Genomic DNA, 17,496 nt, shown 5'->3' on the forward strand with positions numbered 1-17,496 from the left:
ACTGTTAGCATGCTATACGGTGGCCAATTTACTCAATTGACCTATTTGAAATCATTCAATCGAGGCCTTACCACACCCTCCCCTAATTTGCACTGAGTTTCCTTATTATGACGTAACAGAAACGATTGTAGAATCACAATCATCTCGTAGCGGTCGGGATTAACGACAAAGGATAATAAGCAGGCAATAATATAACTGGTTGTGATTAATATTATTGTGAAATTTTGTGTACAAAAATCGCGAAAAGTTTTATTATAAATAAAAACTTTTTCTATTTCATATTTAAATTAATTTGTTTCTAAATTTTTTTTTTGTTTATTTCAGATGTGTTTGCAATTGACCCTTACAATGGTGACGTCACGATTTCTCGACCAATCACGTTGTCTCCATCAAGCCCAACGTTTGGCAACGTCACAATCACAGCGACCGATGGGGGCGGTAGAGCGACGAATATGACTTTGCAAATTAGCATTAATGACGTCAATAATCACGTGCCAAGATTTATCAAACCAGAATTCAACGTTATAAGAATCAAGGAGGTAACTTAATAATCAATTATTTTTTTAACTTAAATCTTTACCTTATTTGAGAATTAATACATTGTACTCTAGTATTATAGCTTACTGGTCCTTGTTCCAGGTTTCGTTCGAGCAGTCTTGAGTTCGAATCTTACCGAGGCCATACGCGTTTTCCTTAGGCCCAAATATGATATTTTACTCTTATATTTCAAAAATAAAATTTAAAAAATTATAAAAACCTTTTAGCATCTTAACATAAAGTACTAATAAACAATAAACCAATAGTTTTCTTAACATATATAACTTTTTTATAGTAATTAATTTTCATTATGACGTCATAGGAGCAACCGGGTGGTTTACTAGTGACGCAGGCATTGGCAGTCGATGACGACATAGGTTTAAACGGTGTCGTCAGATATACCTTACACGACCCAGATCTAACCAATCAGGACGCATTTTACGTTGATGACGTCACAGGTCGAATCGTGACGTCACGAAGGTAATTTTAAAAAGCCTACTCTAATGTTTTAATGCATACCCAATTGTTATTCTCGTCAGCTTGTTGATTAAAAGTAAAATGGGTTTTGATTTCGGTTTAATAATTGCGTCCTAAGTATATCAAGCCACATGCCTTTATTGCTTTAAGGAACTGATAACAATTTAATTCGTGTATACAGTATCCAGTCTTTTCACAACTGGCTTATCTAGGTATTGTTTTATTTCAAAGTAAGGTAAATAAAAACGAGGGAAAATACTACTAAAATACAGATCTGTTTTATAAATATTTGGAATATCATTACCTATTAAGCATGGCATGTAGTAGATGGTAAATTCTAGTTTTTTTAAATCTTAAAACTTAGATTAAGTCAAGAGTAATCATAAGTTTTACTTAGGACTTTGTTGTTTTTTTAACATCAGATTGGATCGTGAATTGCGTCACACTTACACTTTAGTTGTAAAGGCACATGACCTTGGGTCACCAAGATTACAGGGGTCACGAATTATTACCGTTATTATTGATGACGTCAACGATAATAGGCCTTCGTTCCCGAATAGCAACAAAGAAGGTAATTTTTATGCTAAAGTGCTTTTGGATGGTTAAAATACATTATAGTGCATATTCATCCCATAATATGATTTTCTTCTTAAATTTTACCTTTAATTTTTTAAATAAGCTCATATTGTTAAAGTTTTTATATTTTTCTTGAAAACTTTTTTTCAATTTAGGTGGTGCTACACAAACCATTGACGTTCCTGAAGACGCCAAAGTCGGATCTACAATTGGTCACGTGATGCGAGCAACGGACCGCGACCAAAGAGCAAAAATATATTATCACATATTGTCACGTGATGATGACGTAGCTGAAATATTTGGAATTGTTAAAAATCGGATTGTTTTAAGAAAGCCTCTGGACCGTGAATTAATAAGCAGGTTTGTTGGTGTTTTTGTAGGCGATATATTTTTCCTTTTTTTTAATTTTTAATTTAATTTTAAACTTAGTCAATAAAAGTCTGCAACATGTTGTTTTTTATATTTTTCATAAATTTTTTACATTTTTTTTCAATTTTGTGAAGTAAGACGTCATTTTTTTCTAGACGACATTTTTTCTTTGTTTTAAGTATGTAAAAAATGTTGTGTTTTACATTTTATCTACTTTTATTCACAGTTACAACTTGATTATTGGAGCAACGAACAACGAAAATTACACAAGACCGTTCATGGTAGGAAGATGGGACGCCAGCGTAATACAAGAACCGGTTGGAATAATTTCCAACCAAATTCAAATTCCTATCGATCTTATCTGGGACCCCGCGCACGATACATCGTTGCTAAGAGTTACGATTCGAGTTTCTGACTTAATCGATGTCAATCCGACGTTCCCACGTGGTCGTTACGTCACAGCGGTAGAGGCAGGCGCTAAGCAAGACACCATTGTTGCGCAGGTTATTTTTTTTATAAAGTCATGGCAATGCTGTGCTACTTTTTTGAGGTTCATTTGTTGATATTTATTTTTAATTGGTTAACTTAAATCTTTTTTGTATTCATATGCTGCCTAATTTTTAAAATTAAAAACTTTTTTACAGATAAATGCAACGGACAAGGACTATAACGATATAGTAAAATACAAAATTATTTCTTCAAAATTTTCAAAGAAAGAAGATGGCAAAATTGAATCAGGAAATTGGTTTAAAATAAATCAACTTAGTGGAATAATTACTACGACAACTCAACTTAATAAGCCAAAAGGGTAAATAAATGTAAAAAAAATATTAAAGTATTTTTAACAGTATATAAACTGACAAAAATCTTATAAATTTACGCTTACCTTAAAAAGTATAACTATTGTATGTAGAAATTAAATATTATTTATTTATTTTTAGAACGTACAATTTAACCATACTGGCCGCTGATCTAGCTAATCTTACAACGACTGCAACCCTTATTATTTATATTCGAGAACGAAGCAAACAGCTTCAGTTTGTTTTAGACAGTCCGCCAGATGTCGTTATGGAGCAACGTGAAAAATTCACCGAAATTTTGCGTAAGTGCTTCAATATCCCAAAGGCAGGCATTTTATGCTGATTTTACCAAAAAAAACATCTTATTAAATTCTTTTGTGTAATTTTAATAGTCGGTTAAACTTTTTCGGTTAATTTTTTACGAAAAAAGTGTAAAAAAAGGAAAAATAGAGGTAACAAAAGTTTTCTTAATAAATTTTTCTTAAATGCTTATAACATTTTTAAACACTTTTTTTTTAAATCTTTAAGGTTTCGTTAAAAACAGAATTTTAAAAAATGCCTTTTTGTCTTAAGAAAATGCCACAAATTCCATTGTGACGATTGATGAAGTTCGTCAACACGTGAAAACCGACCAACAAATTGACGTCACAAAAAGTGACGTCATAATTCGCGTGTTCGATACAAAGGGGAACGACGAAAGCACTTTGGCAAAGTTAATCAGCGGTTCATCGAATCTAAAAAAACTCTTTAACGATTATTCATTTTATGTGAGTACTTACGTCATAATCACATTACATCTACGTCACAAATGGCCAAAATAGTTTAAGGGTCATGAATATTAAAAGCATAACTAAGTAATTCGCATTTATTGGCAATGTTATTGGTAATTAGATGATTGTTTTGACAAGTCAAGTTGTTTTTATTTTGGAAATTTATCGTGGTTGCTGGCTTTGAATAGACGACTTTTTTATGTGTAAGATTATTTTCCATGAATCAAGCTATATTTGACCCCTTTTAAGTTTTAAAATCACAACTCTATTTTCGGTTTCACTTGTAAAAACAAGGATTTCAATTCGTCATGAACATTTCAAACCGCGCGCACTTCATGTGAAGGTAATCATTTGTCAGGGCACTTTATCTCAAAAAAATTATGTTAAATCATCATTTTAAATCACAAGTGTTTTTTAGGATAGGTAAAATTAATCAGATTTCGCGTTTTTACTTAAAATTGCGCTGACAATGTATTGTGATTGTTAAAGACGTTCCCATCTTATTAGGATCACGGTTTCACATTTGATTTTGACAGAGCGTGTCAAGTACTTTGTAGTGTATTGTTGTCTGAAGATTCCAAATTAAATTAAGTTATTATGTCACTTAATAAGTTCAAGCACTTTAAGAATAAAATTTAATCTCAAAATTGATATTAGATTTTATGTAGATCCACAAAACAAAACATTATACCAAATTTAAATACTACCAACTAGACTAACAATCGCTCCATTTACATGGATAAAATTTGAAATATCAACTTTTTCAAAAATCAATATTTTTATATTTTAATTTACAGGAGGTTACAAAGGTAACAGAAACAAACGAAAATGATATTTTCGTTCTCCAATTCGTGATTGCTATTTTAGTCATATTTTTAATTCTGTTGATCATTATCAGCATACTTCTTCTCATCCGCATGAGGCAGTAGTAAGTAGTATAATTTGTTAAAAACTTAAAAACACAAAAATTAAAGTAAATCATGCTTTGTTAAAAGAATTATGTATGTCTCCTAAACTGCTTTAAAATACACATTTTTTTGGTAAGACATTTATTTTTATAATTTAGCTATCGAATAAAAATGGAAAAATTGAAAGAAACTCAAACCGAAGTGTCACCTGACCAACCCGATGAAAATGATGACGTTTGGAAGGAGAAACAACTAAGGTATTGTGACGTTATTGACCTGTAAATTCTGTGCTGAAAATTTCAACCAAATTCTAAATAAATTTGTTTGGATTTACAGCTCAAGTTATTTGTAGATTTAAATTTAAAAATAAGTTTTTTTAATAATATTTTGTTTTTTTACAGCAAGGAAAACTCTGAATCGTCTCAAAAGGAAAAAATAGCTCGAAGGTAAAATTAAAAATATCAACATGTAATAAATATATCAAAGTAATAAACATTTATTTCTGTTGGGGTTAAATTTAAATCCGATTTTGATTTAAAAATAGGTTATTTTGGTATTAAGATGCTGTTATTAAAACCGTAAATTCAATAATTTTTATCAGAGCGGTTAACTTGGTTTTAAAAAATAATATAACCCCCGTGCTCTTGAAATATAAATAAATTAACAAATTGATAATTTATGAAAGTGGCCAATTAAAGGTATTGACATACATCTCTTTATTTCCTAAACACGTGTTAAAAATTTCGTAGAATTGGGAGAATTTCTGAATATTGCCGGGAATGTAAACCTAAATCAATATTATGGTATAAGGCCATACAACTTTATTAAAAGCCACTCGTGATATAATAGGAATTTGTGATTCTAAACCCTAATCAGTTTAAAAATAACTTCTGAGCTATTGATCTGTCAAATCTGACCTTTAATGAACACTAATGGTCCTTAACCATAACAATAACATCCGACCGATTACGGCCTATTACAAAAAGGTCAAAACCTGGTTAGAGGGATAATTTCGTTTTAAAAAATGGCGGATTCGGCGCGCTGAAATTCTTGACTAAAAGTTAGAAAATTGATCTCAAATTAGGGTCAATTTGTAACCGTTTAGTTCTGAAACTGATCTTCTTAAATTGCAGGGCAATTTGCAGAATCACTTTTGGACAAAATTTAAACATACTTTCTTTTCATCTTTGTTAAATTTAAGAATAATTAATATAATTTTCATTTAATAAGAGTCGCGTGGATCGCATATTTTCGACAAGTGGATTTATTTTTAACTGCTAATTGAGCGTTTAGGAAGAATAATAACGCTAAAAGCTGGTAATTAGTAACACAGATTTGTCTTAAACTTGTTAATTCGTTTCCTAATAGTCGCTATTCCGAGTAAATTGTGTCTGCCTTTATGTTGTTAAAAATGGAACTGGTTATGGAATTTATAATGTTAATATTTAATTTACATATTTTATTTTTGCAAATAAAATTATTATTCTGGGGTATGTGCTTTACCACCAACGTTGTGTTAAATAAATTTGGTTGTTTTTTTTTCTTAATTTTTTGTTTAAATAGCACCCACTCTGACGACATATTAATCGTGGTCCAAGTTTAATTCAAGTAAACCTCTTTAACAAAAGCAGCGTTTGTTCGTTTGATTTGTTCTGGATCAGCTGGAATTGGGCGTCTATGCTTCCGGTAGTTTACTTAACAGCCCCCCTAAGCACTTTTGTAGGCTGGCAATCAATCTTAATTAATCCGGATTAAGCCTGTTTTATGCGGTTTTAAACGTTTAGTTTACCATCTCCTAACATAGATCAACTCTCACGCTATGCTTTGTGCCTAAAAAGGTCGCCAACTTTCATTGAAAAGCGATTTACCTGATTTCGAACAATTACCGTAAAAATGATAGGATTTGGTATTGCTAATATGTAGCCATTAATGTCTTACGCGGTATAGTTAAGTGCGACTTAGTCGGACGCACAGACTAAATATAGGATTTCCTCGTGAAATAAAGGATACTTTGACACTAAATTCCTCTAAAATTGTTTGATATTCGGGCACTAATTTATCGAAACAATTATTTAAACATAGCATTTCTAGTTAATTGTGTTGTTTTGAAGAGTAATTTATAAAAAAAATGTCGTCCCAGCTACTTATTTTAAATTGTACAGACATCGGATTGATGAATAATTATACTGTCAAACGACATACCAAGAATTTAATTTTACTTTTTTTGCTGAATTAACAATTTCACTTTTGTATTTTTAGTGCAAACAAAAAGCCTCCCGAGCCTAGAGTAAGAGAATCAAGACCAAAGTATGGAAATGTAAAAAGATCCTATACAACGGTAAATAACATTTATTTATAAAATGTATACATTTTTGAGTATATGAAAATTTCACATTTATATAATATGTTTAACTAAGTAACATCTATACATTTTTTTACACAATTTTTTTTGGTTATGTTTTGGTGAAGTAGACATTACAAATTTTTGTTTACATCATTTGTATTTTTAAGAATAATTTAAAATGAAGTCATTGTGTGGTTATTTAACGGTCAATTACACTAGCTTAACTGATTGATCTTGAACAAATAATTTAAAGCGAGCGATTTAAATGTAATCCGGGTACAATAACCTTTTTCAAACAGAAGGACAATTGTTTTAAAGCTTACAAATTTATCCACAAAATAAAAAAAATTTAAAGTGATTTATCTTTTTTTTTATATTTTAATTGTGACAAATAGACTGTAAGTCTAGAATAAATAACAGTTAATGCGTTTCGCCTTTCACTCGTAAATCACACTTACTTAACAGTTAACCCCATGATTGCAACAAAGAAGTTACTTTGTTTTTTTAACCCTTGTTTACATTTATGATAAAAGCGAAAAAAATTCCATTTTTTTTTCGAAAATACATTTTTTGAGTGACATTTCACAAATTCAGTTCAAACAGGTTTTTACTATTTCAAAACACATTTTCAAATTAAAAATTATAATTTTTATATTTTTAAATTATTTTTTACTAATTGCAGGATGCACCAACCCTTGCGAGCACTTTGCTTTGGTCTCCGTCAAATGTAAGAAGAACAGCTAGGTCAGCTGACGTCATTGAATCACCGAATGTAAGTACAACACGTTTAATGACCACCACTCACACGCTTCGAGCAAAAATCACGTGCTTATTTTACATAATTTTATTTAACCAAAAAACACCAAGTATGTTACTATAGCGACACAAAAAAACTGTTTTCATCAAAATTAGATTTGATTTTAAAATCCAAACTTATATTTATTTATATTTTTAAATCACAAATAATCATGTTTTTTACTGTGAAAATCGAAATTTAATAAAACTGTTTGAAATATTTTAATTTGTGTATTTATGACGTCACAACAGTTAAACACACGTGACGCGTTCGAGTATGACATCACTTTGCACGCTCCCGGATGTGAAAAGCCAATCACCGCATTGCATGGATCGGAAAGCGGATCGTCGTTCTAAGGTAATTGTGACGTCACCATTTATATATTTCTTTGTTTTAGAATTTTACATCCGCGTATTGTAATATTTTTGGAGGTACTTTTTGAGATGTAACTGACACCTTTTAAAAATTAAACATGGCATCAAAAAAAATTGCAAATAATTATGACGTCACGAAAACTTGTTATGTAGTGTATGGGACTTTTATAACGAGCGATTTTAGAGGCTGGACTTTCCGCGATGTTTTAGCGTCGACTTGTTCGTCTATGGAAACTGGTTTATTACCATAGTAACCGCTGCCTCCTATTGCTGAGGAGCGTGTGACGTCATAGATAGGTGTCTTAACTGTTCCAATGACGCGGGCGCTTTTGTGGCGGGGTGAAGGCGACTTCATTTGAGCCCGTATGGCAAGGTCGCTAGGGGTCGTGCTCACACATCGGGGATTTCCCGGATATAAACGGGGGCTGGGTTGATTAGTTTTATGGTAGCGACCTCGTGACGTTGGTGACGCGCTTTGTACCAATCGAGGACTCGCTACGCTTAGTGCGTTTCTCACGTGGTCTTGGTGTTGAAGTTGTATGTTGCGACCTCGTAATGTTAACCAAGATGCGTTGTGTGAATTACTCTGACTGTTATCGTTGTTTACAACCCAAGCCTAAAGAAAGGTGTTAAAAGAAGTTACTTTAAAAGAAATAGCAAATTTACTCAGAAAAGTGTTATATTTTAATTTGACAAAAAATAACAAAATCAAAACAAGAAATGGTTTAGTAAGACTTGTGATTTTAAATACCAATTAATTTTTTTTCAGATATTCACCTTTTTCCTTCTTAGAGAGGAACTTCTTTCATTGGAATCATAAATAGTGACATCATCATCATCAAAATTGTTTCGACCAGCCAGGGACGGAATGGGAGTAGAAGGCGGGGCTTGTAGTCGCCTAAAATAAAAAAAAAACTAATAGTTCATTTATTTTATCAAGCAAACACAAACTTTTTAATAATTTTGAACAAAAAAGCGGTATGTTAAATGCTTTAACTTCGAATATTGTTAAACTACTCACGGAATCGCTTCTTCTATGTCAGCTTTGGTGGTCACGTGAGTAGCTTTTAAAAGTCTGATATAAACCTGAATGGAATCCTCGTTATTTGGTCGCCTACAAAACAAATTTTGTTTTAAGTTTGTAAGTTATATGTGTGTCATAAAAGTATAGAATTTTTTAAAATAAATTTTAAACAAAAAGTTCAAAATCTTAAAAAAAAACATGAACTTAAAAAGCGAAATTCATGATTGTTAACGGTTATTTTCTCTTTAAATTTTTTTTATGTTATTTATTTTCATTTTTGTTTTTTTATAATTTTTAAATATTAAAATTAGATTTGTCCTATTATGTTTACTAAACCACCCTGTAATATTTTACCGTTTATTTTATTCAACATTCACTAATTTTATTGTATTTCTTATATAAAATTTACTTTGTACTTTATTATTAAAAGTGATTGATTGCTTACCAAAGCAATTCCTTATCAAGAATAAATCATACTTGATTAATTAAGTTGTTTTTTTGCAAAGCGTTTTAGGCAAAACTGTAACCTCAAGAGCGTTTGTTATTCTTAAATTGGAAAGTAATAGCTAAAGTTTATTTTTTTGTTGTTGAAAATTAAAAAAAATGGTTAAAAAAAATAATTCGTTGAAATTATTTAAATTCTCAATTAACGTTTCTACAATGACCAAAAGTTATGACAGGTCACGTGATATTTTTGGCCAATTTTATTGCATACAAATTTTTTGAAAAAAAATAAAAAATTTTAAATAAAAAAATAATTGTTGTGTTAGAACTGCACAGGTCCAATTACCGTGTTTACAAAATATTTTTCGAAAATATTAATATTCATAAAAGTTATGAAACTTTTATTAAAAATTTATGAAATCTCAAAATCTGAAATTTTATATTTAATTAGGCGCGCATTGGCCTAACTTACATTCAAGATAAAACATTTTGCAAAAATTTTGAGTAGAACAAAAGTTTGAGATAATTTTTATTTTGGGTTTAATTAGGTCACGTGATATTTTTGGCCAATGAGATTGCATACAAATTTTTTGAAAAAAAATAAAAAATTTTAAATCGAAAAATAATTGTTGTGTTAGAACCGCACAGGTCCAATTACCGTGTTAACATAATATTTTTTAAAAATATTAATATTCATAAAAGTTATGAAACTTTTATTAAAAATTTATGAAATCTCAAAACCTAAAATTTTGTATTTTATTAGACACGCATAGGCCTAACTAACATTCAAGATAAAACATTTCGCGAAAATTTTTTAGTAAAACAAAAGTTTGAGGTAATTTTTATTTTGGGTTTAATTAGGTCACGTGATATTTTTGGCCAATGATATTGCATACAAATTTTTTGAAAAAAAATTAAAAATTTTAAATCGACAAATAATTGTTGTGTTAGAACCGCACAGGTCCAATTACCGTGTTTACAAAATATATTTCGAAAATATTAATATTCATAAAAGTTATGAAACTTTTATTAAAAATTTATGAAATCTCAAAACATAAAATTTTGTATTTTATTAGACGCGACACTTTTATTAAAAATTTATGAAATCTCAAAACCTTAAATTTTTTATTTTATTAGACGCGCATTGGCCTAACTAACATTCAAGATAAAACATTTCGCGAAAATTTTTAGTAAAACAAAAGTTTGAGGTAATTTTTATTTTGGTTTTCATTTGGTCACGTGACATTTTTGGCCAATAATATTGCATACAAATTTTTTGAAAAAAAATAAAAAATTTTAAATCGAAAAATAATTGTTGTGTTAGAACCGCACAGGTCCAATTACCGTGTTTACAAAATATTTTTCAAAAATATTAATATTCATAAAAGTTATGAAACTTTTATTAAAAATTTATGAAATCTCAAAACTTAAAATTTTGTATTTTATTAGACGCGCATTGGCCTAACTAACATTCAAGATAAAACATTTTGCGAAAATTTTCAGTAAAACAAAAGTTTGAGGTAATTTTTATTTTGGGTTTAATTAGGTCACGTGATATTTTTGGCCAATGATATTGCATACAAATTTAAAAAAAAAAAATTTTAAATTTTAAATCGACAATTAATTGTTGTGTTAAAACCGCACAGGTCCAATTACCGTGTTTACAAAATATTTTTCAAAAATGTTAATATTCCTAAAAGTTATGAAACTTTTATTAAAAATTTATGAAATCTCAAAACCTAAAATTTTGTATTTTATTAGACGAGCATTGGCCTAACTAACATTCAAGATAAAACATTTCGCGAAATTTTTTAGTAAAACAAAAGGTTGAGGTAATTTTTATTTTGGGTTTAATTAGGTCACGTGATATTTTTGGCCAATGATATTGCATACAAATTTTTTTTTTTGAAAATAACAAATTTTAAATCGAAAAATAATTGTTGTGTTAGAACCGCACAGGTCCAATTACCGTGTTTACAAAATATTTTTCGAAAATATTAATATTCATAAAAGTCATAACACTTTTATTAAAAATTTATGAAATCTCAAAACCTAAAATTTTGTATTTTATTAGACGCGCATTGGCCTAACTAACATTCAAGATAAAACATTTCGCGAAAATTTTTAGTAAAACAAAAGTTTGAGGTAATTTTTATTTTGGTTTTCATTTGGTCGCGTGATATTTTTGGCCAAATGATATTGCATACAAATTTTTTTTAAAAAAATAAAAAATTTTAAATCGAAAAATAATTGTTGTGTTAGAACCGCACAGGTCCAATTACCGTGTTTACAAAATATTTTTCGAAAATATTAATATTCATAAAAGTTATGAAACTTTTATTAAAAATTTATGAAATCTCAAAATCTGAAATTTTATATTTAATTAGGCGCGCATTGGCCTAACTTACATTCAAGATAAAACATTTTGCAAAAATTTTGAGTAGAACAAAAGTTTGAGATAATTTTTATTTTGGGTTTAATTAGGTCACGTGATATTTTTGGCCAATGAGATTGCATACAAATTTTTTGAAAAAAAATAAAAAATTTTAAATCGAAAAATAATTGTTGTGTTAGAACCGCACAGGTCCAATTACCGTGTTAACATAATATTTTTTAAAAATATTAATATTCATAAAAGTTATGAAACTTTTATTAAAAATTTATGAAATCTCAAAACCTAAAATTTTGTATTTTATTAGACACGCATAGGCCTAACTAACATTCAAGATAAAACATTTCGCGAAAATTTTTTAGTAAAACAAAAGTTTGAGGTAATTTTTATTTTGGGTTTAATTAGGTCACGTGATATTTTTGGCCAATGATATTGCATACAAATTTTTTGAAAAAAAATTAAAAATTTTAAATCGACAAATAATTGTTGTGTTAGAACCGCACAGGTCCAATTACCGTGTTTACAAAATATATTTCGAAAATATTAATATTCATAAAAGTTATGAAACTTTTATTAAAAATTTATGAAATCTCAAAACATAAAATTTTGTATTTTATTAGACGCGACACTTTTATTAAAAATTTATGAAATCTCAAAACCTTAAATTTTTTATTTTATTAGACGCGCATTGGCCTAACTAACATTCAAGATAAAACATTTCGCGAAAATTTTTAGTAAAACAAAAGTTTGAGGTAATTTTTATTTTGGTTTTCATTTGGTCACGTGACATTTTTGGCCAATAATATTGCATACAAATTTTTTGAAAAAAAATAAAAAATTTTAAATCGAAAAATAATTGTTGTGTTAGAACCGCACAGGTCCAATTACCGTGTTTACAAAATATTTTTCAAAAATATTAATATTCATAAAAGTTATGAAACTTTTATTAAAAATTTATGAAATCTCAAAACTTAAAATTTTGTATTTTATTAGACGCGCATTGGCCTAACTAACATTCAAGATAAAACATTTTGCGAAAATTTTCAGTAAAACAAAAGTTTGAGGTAATTTTTATTTTGGGTTTAATTAGGTCACGTGATATTTTTGGCCAATGATATTGCATACAAATTTAAAAAAAAAAAATTTTAAATTTTAAATCGACAATTAATTGTTGTGTTAAAACCGCACAGGTCCAATTACCGTGTTTACAAAATATTTTTCAAAAATGTTAATATTCCTAAAAGTTATGAAACTTTTATTAAAAATTTATGAAATCTCAAAACCTAAAATTTTGTATTTTATTAGACGAGCATTGGCCTAACTAACATTCAAGATAAAACATTTCGCGAAATTTTTTAGTAAAACAAAAGGTTGAGGTAATTTTTATTTTGGGTTTAATTAGGTCACGTGATATTTTTGGCCAATGATATTGCATACAAATTTTTTTTTTTGAAAATAACAAATTTTAAATCGAAAAATAATTGTTGTGTTAGAACCGCACAGGTCCAATTACCGTGTTTACAAAATATTTTTCGAAAATATTAATATTCATAAAAGTCATAACACTTTTATTAAAAATTTATGAAATCTCAAAACCTAAAATTTTGTATTTTATTAGACGCGCATTGGCCTAACTAACATTCAAGATAAAACATTTCGCGAAAATTTTTAGTAAAACAAAAGTTTGAGGTAATTTTTATTTTGGTTTTCATTTGGTCACGTGATATTTTTGGCCAAATGATATTGCATACAAATTTTTTTTAAAAAAATAAAAAATTTTAAATCGAAAAATAATTGTTGTGTTAGAACCGCACAGGTCCAATTACCGTGTTTACAAAATATTTTTCGAAAATATTAATATTCATAAAAGTTATGAAACTTTTATTAAAAATTTATGAAATCTCAAAACCTAAAATTTTGTATTTTATTAGACGCGCATTGGCCTAACTAACATTCAAGATAAAACATTTTGCGAAAATTTTGAGTAAAACAAAAGTTTGAGCTAATTTTTATTTTGGGTTTAATTAGGTCACGTAACATTTTTGGCCAATGATATTGTATACAACTTTTTTGTAAAAAAAATAAAAAATTTTAAATCGAAAATTAATTGCAAAAGTATTATAACAAAATTAAACATTTTAAATCGAAAAATTAAAAAAAAAAAGTTAAGAGCAAATTTTTAATTTGGCTTATTTCGAAACTAACCTGACCACGTGGCATGTGGCGTCATATGAACATGTAATTTATTAGACTATATCTTTATTATCAAAAAAATTATTAAAAAATTTTTTAAAAATTCTAAAAAACACAAAATTTAGCCTTTTTTTGTATTACCAGTAATACAAATTTAACGTTATGCTGTTAAAGGTGCAATGGAGAATGAAGCTTTCAAAATGACGTCAATAAACAACAACAACACAAAAGATATACTAAGAAACCAATAAAATTTGTTTGTCGAATTAAAATGTTATTATGTGAAACATGTAATTAATTAAAATAAATGTTGACTTAATTTTTTTTTAAATGTTTGTTTTTGTTTCAAAGTTATGTACTCAAAAAATGAAGCGTTTTGAATGCAGTTACTTGGCGTAACGGTTAGGTCGATGAACCCTCAGCCATAAGGTCTCGGGTTCGGTCCCAAGCTCCTGTGTTAACGTTTCGTACACATAAATTAAAAGATATTGTATCAGCTGACTTGGCGTTAAGGTTAGATTAATCGTTTTTTAGTCGTGAGATCTGTGGTTCGGATCCAAGCACAGATCATTAAATTAAATTTTTTTTTATTTTAAATACCTCTGTTTACTCAAGGGAACTAATTGTTGAGTTAATTGGTCACGTGATTTTTAAAATTAAATGACATTTATAAATTATGCTTATAACTTTTATGACTATTAATATTTTTTGGTATTGTTTTAAAAAAAAGTCTAACTAAACAATTGCACTTATTATAAAAAAGTAAATTTCAAATTTCATTTTTTTTAAATTGACCCAATATTTTTCATGTGCATATGACGTCACAGTCCACATGGTCAGGTTAATGTCAAAATAAGCCAAAACAAAAATATGTGTAATTTTTATGTTTTTAAATATTTTGCTGAAATTTTTTTTCTGGTATCTTAGCTAAACAATTGTGCAACTAATTAAATAGTTTATTTTCTATTTTAGGTTTCGCCAAAATTTATGAATTGTGCTTATAACTTCTATGACTACTATTATTTTTTAATATTGTTTTAAAAAAAAGTCTAACTAAACACTTGCACTTATTATAAAAAAGTAAATTTCAAATTTCATTTTTTTTAAATTGACCCAATATTTTTCATGTGCATATGACGTCACAGTCCACGTGGCCAGGTTAATGTCAAAATAAGCCAAAACAAAAATATGTGTAATTTTTATGTTTTTAAATATTTTGCTGAAATTTTTTTTCTGGTATCTTAGCTAAACAATTGTGCAACTAATTAAATAGTTTATTTTCTATTTTAGGATTCGCCAAAATTTATGAATTGTGCTCATAACTTTTATGACTACTAACATTTTTAATATTGTTTTTAAAAAGACGTCTATAAAGCATATGCACTTATTATAAAAAAGTAAATTTCAAATTTCATTTTTTTTAAATTGACCCAATATTTTTCATGTGCATATGACGTCACAGTCCACGTGGCCAGGTTAATGTCAAAATAAGCCAAAACAAAAATTTGGTCTAATTTTTATGTTTTTAAATATTTTGCTGAATTTCTTTTTTTAGTATCTAAGTTAAACAATTGCACAGCCAATTAAATAATTAATTTTTGTTTTTGGGGTTTACCGATATTTATGAAATATGCTGTTAACACTTAATTTTTTATATGGTGTTATAAGATAAAAACCCCAAGTCGTTTAATTTTTTTCAAAAAGGTTATGGTTTATAGTTAAGGTCTTTAAAAATAAACGGTTTTCCGATTTATTTTTAATTTCATAAATTTTTACAACACACCGTAATTGTCGCTCAATATCATTTCTGAGTAACTTTTATCAGTATTAATATTTTTTAGCATTGTTTTTAAAAAGACGTCTATTAAGCAATTGTTCATAAAAACAACCTTTTGCACGATTAATATTAATTTTTTTACTCGGCATATAAGTTAAAACAGAAGTGCCAAACAAACTAAAATTATGAATCAGCGATTTTTTTTAAATTAAAATTTTGCATATAGTTGTGTGCCGAAATAAGATCACGTAACCCCATGACTTAAAAATGTCAACATAAAAAAAATCCGATTATTTTATATTTTCAAAAATTTTCAAAAGTAAAAAATCTTTAAATTTTTTTTTTAATATATATATATATAAAAAAAGTTAACATTAAATTTTTAAATGCTGCCATTATAAGAAAACAACCCCAGGTAGTTTTTTTTAAAGTTGTGATTAATAGTATATGCTTAAAAAAATATAATGGTTTTCCGATTTATATTTAATGTTATAAATTTTTACAACATACCGTAATTGTCGCTCGATATCATTTCTGAGTCGACTTCTCAACTTTAAAGATTGTGACGTCGCAGTGACTTGTTTCGCTGACGCAGCAACTTTTCGTACCAACAAGGTTTCTTCACTGTCACGGTTTCGAAAATCCATGACGTCTGCAAATTTTGAATCGATTTATTTTGTGTAAAAAATACTTTCGCTTGATCAAATCAACTCTGGCTTGTGGTTGAGGGTTGTTAAGTGTCCAGCTTTAGGGTTAAGTCCCATTGAAACGCGCCAGATTAACAGCAATAAACAGCCTAATTCGCTGAAAATAATTGTACTCTAGTACCACGATTCTTACCACAAGTTTAAACAAAGAATATAATATACAGGTGTCTAAAAACAAGTTTTTAAAAATAGTTGTTTAGGTGGTCTTGAATGTTTGGTTGATTAAACAAATTCTTGGAATTGTGTTTTAGGCTATCCATTTGAAACCTAAATATTTAACATTTCAATTCGCATTATCATCGAATCATTACACTACATTAACCTAAAATTATCTTAACCTTAAAATAACTTTACATAATATTAAATTCCTGGAAAAATAAATAGCATTTATACAAAGCAATAAAAGAAATGTATTTACTATACATAGGATTTTACCAAAATACTTATATACAAAACGTGTTTTTAAATTTTTAGTAAAAGTTTTAATACCCATTACTTTCCAATGTCAAAAGTAACATGATGTTTGTAAAACTAGATTAAAATAACATTTAAACCAGCAGGAACTAGACAGCCGTATAAGGTTACCTAATACTTTTCAATACAACAAAACTAATTCAATTACACACAGTGCACCTTGTACTGACTTTATATTCACTTTGGGCTTAAAGAGATTTTCGTTTTAAACTGATACGGAAAACGCTTGAACAAACAATTTGTATCACAAAACGGTTAAGTATCTGATATAAAGGCGCACTTAAAATTACAACTTTCAAAGTCAAAGTCAACTAACGCAAAATGTTGTTTACAAAAGAAACCACGTTGTAGAATACAATTAGTTTTATAGGCAATAAATTCTGGTGTCTATAACAAAGTAAAATCAATAAAAAACGAAAAACATCCTTTTTTAGTCATTCCAAATAGTTTTAGGCCTTTTTTACATCTAAAATGAGTTTAATTAACAGTGATTTATTTGATTACCTGATGACTCTTTACTATTTATTAAACAAA

At 28.2% G+C, this 17,496-nt stretch overlaps 2 protein-coding genes across 2 annotated transcripts in view; one reads left to right on the forward strand and one right to left on the reverse strand.

Annotated features, from left to right (window-relative positions):
• The window catches only part of LOC145741185 (cadherin-23-like), a 25,782-nt gene extending 17,849 nt beyond the window's left edge, over positions 1-7,933 (forward strand). Inside the window, exons 33-46 of the mRNA XM_082558730.1 lie at positions 325-539; positions 860-1,017; positions 1,437-1,585; positions 1,746-1,950; positions 2,186-2,462; positions 2,604-2,767; positions 2,901-3,061; positions 3,333-3,526; positions 4,327-4,457; positions 4,599-4,694; positions 4,839-4,883; positions 6,697-6,775; positions 7,464-7,553; positions 7,829-7,933. Of these exons, the coding sequence (XP_082414856.1) occupies positions 325-539; positions 860-1,017; positions 1,437-1,585; positions 1,746-1,950; positions 2,186-2,462; positions 2,604-2,767; positions 2,901-3,061; positions 3,333-3,526; positions 4,327-4,457; positions 4,599-4,694; positions 4,839-4,883; positions 6,697-6,775; positions 7,464-7,553; positions 7,829-7,933 (2,069 nt within the window). The remainder of the gene's footprint in view (positions 1-324; positions 540-859; positions 1,018-1,436; positions 1,586-1,745; positions 1,951-2,185; positions 2,463-2,603; positions 2,768-2,900; positions 3,062-3,332; positions 3,527-4,326; positions 4,458-4,598; positions 4,695-4,838; positions 4,884-6,696; positions 6,776-7,463; positions 7,554-7,828) is intronic.
• On the reverse strand, positions 7,466-16,649 carry LOC145754134 (uncharacterized). Its single transcript, XM_082570557.1, has 4 exons — positions 16,292-16,649; positions 8,973-9,065; positions 8,729-8,849; positions 7,466-8,567 (listed from the first exon to the last, which is right to left on the reverse strand). The coding sequence occupies exons 1-4, from the start codon at positions 16,426-16,428 to the stop codon at positions 8,097-8,099; spliced, it is 822 nt and encodes a 273-aa protein (XP_082426683.1). The 5' UTR covers positions 16,429-16,649; the 3' UTR covers positions 7,466-8,096.
• Between the last annotated feature and the right edge of the window lie 847 nt (positions 16,650-17,496).

Source organism: Corella eumyota, chromosome 1 (genome assembly GCF_963082875.1).
Source record: "Corella eumyota chromosome 1, kaCorEumy4.1, whole genome shotgun sequence".
NCBI classification, from domain to species: Eukaryota; Metazoa; Chordata; class Ascidiacea; order Phlebobranchia; family Corellidae; genus Corella; species Corella eumyota.

Excerpts from the sequence above, each read along its gene's own strand:
- LOC145754134 (XM_082570557.1), bottom strand. The coding sequence starts at position 16,428 with ATGGATTTTCGAAACCGTGACAGTGAAGAAACCTTGTTGGTACGAAAA. Across the intron at positions 9,066-16,291 it reads GATATCGAGCGACAATTACG|GCGACCAAATAACGAGGATT; the intron begins GTATGTTGTAAA and ends TTTGTTTTGTAG. Across the intron at positions 8,568-8,728 it reads CCTCTCTAAGAAGGAAAAAG|GCTTGGGTTGTAAACAACGA; the intron begins GTGAATATCTGA and ends ACCTTTCTTTAG.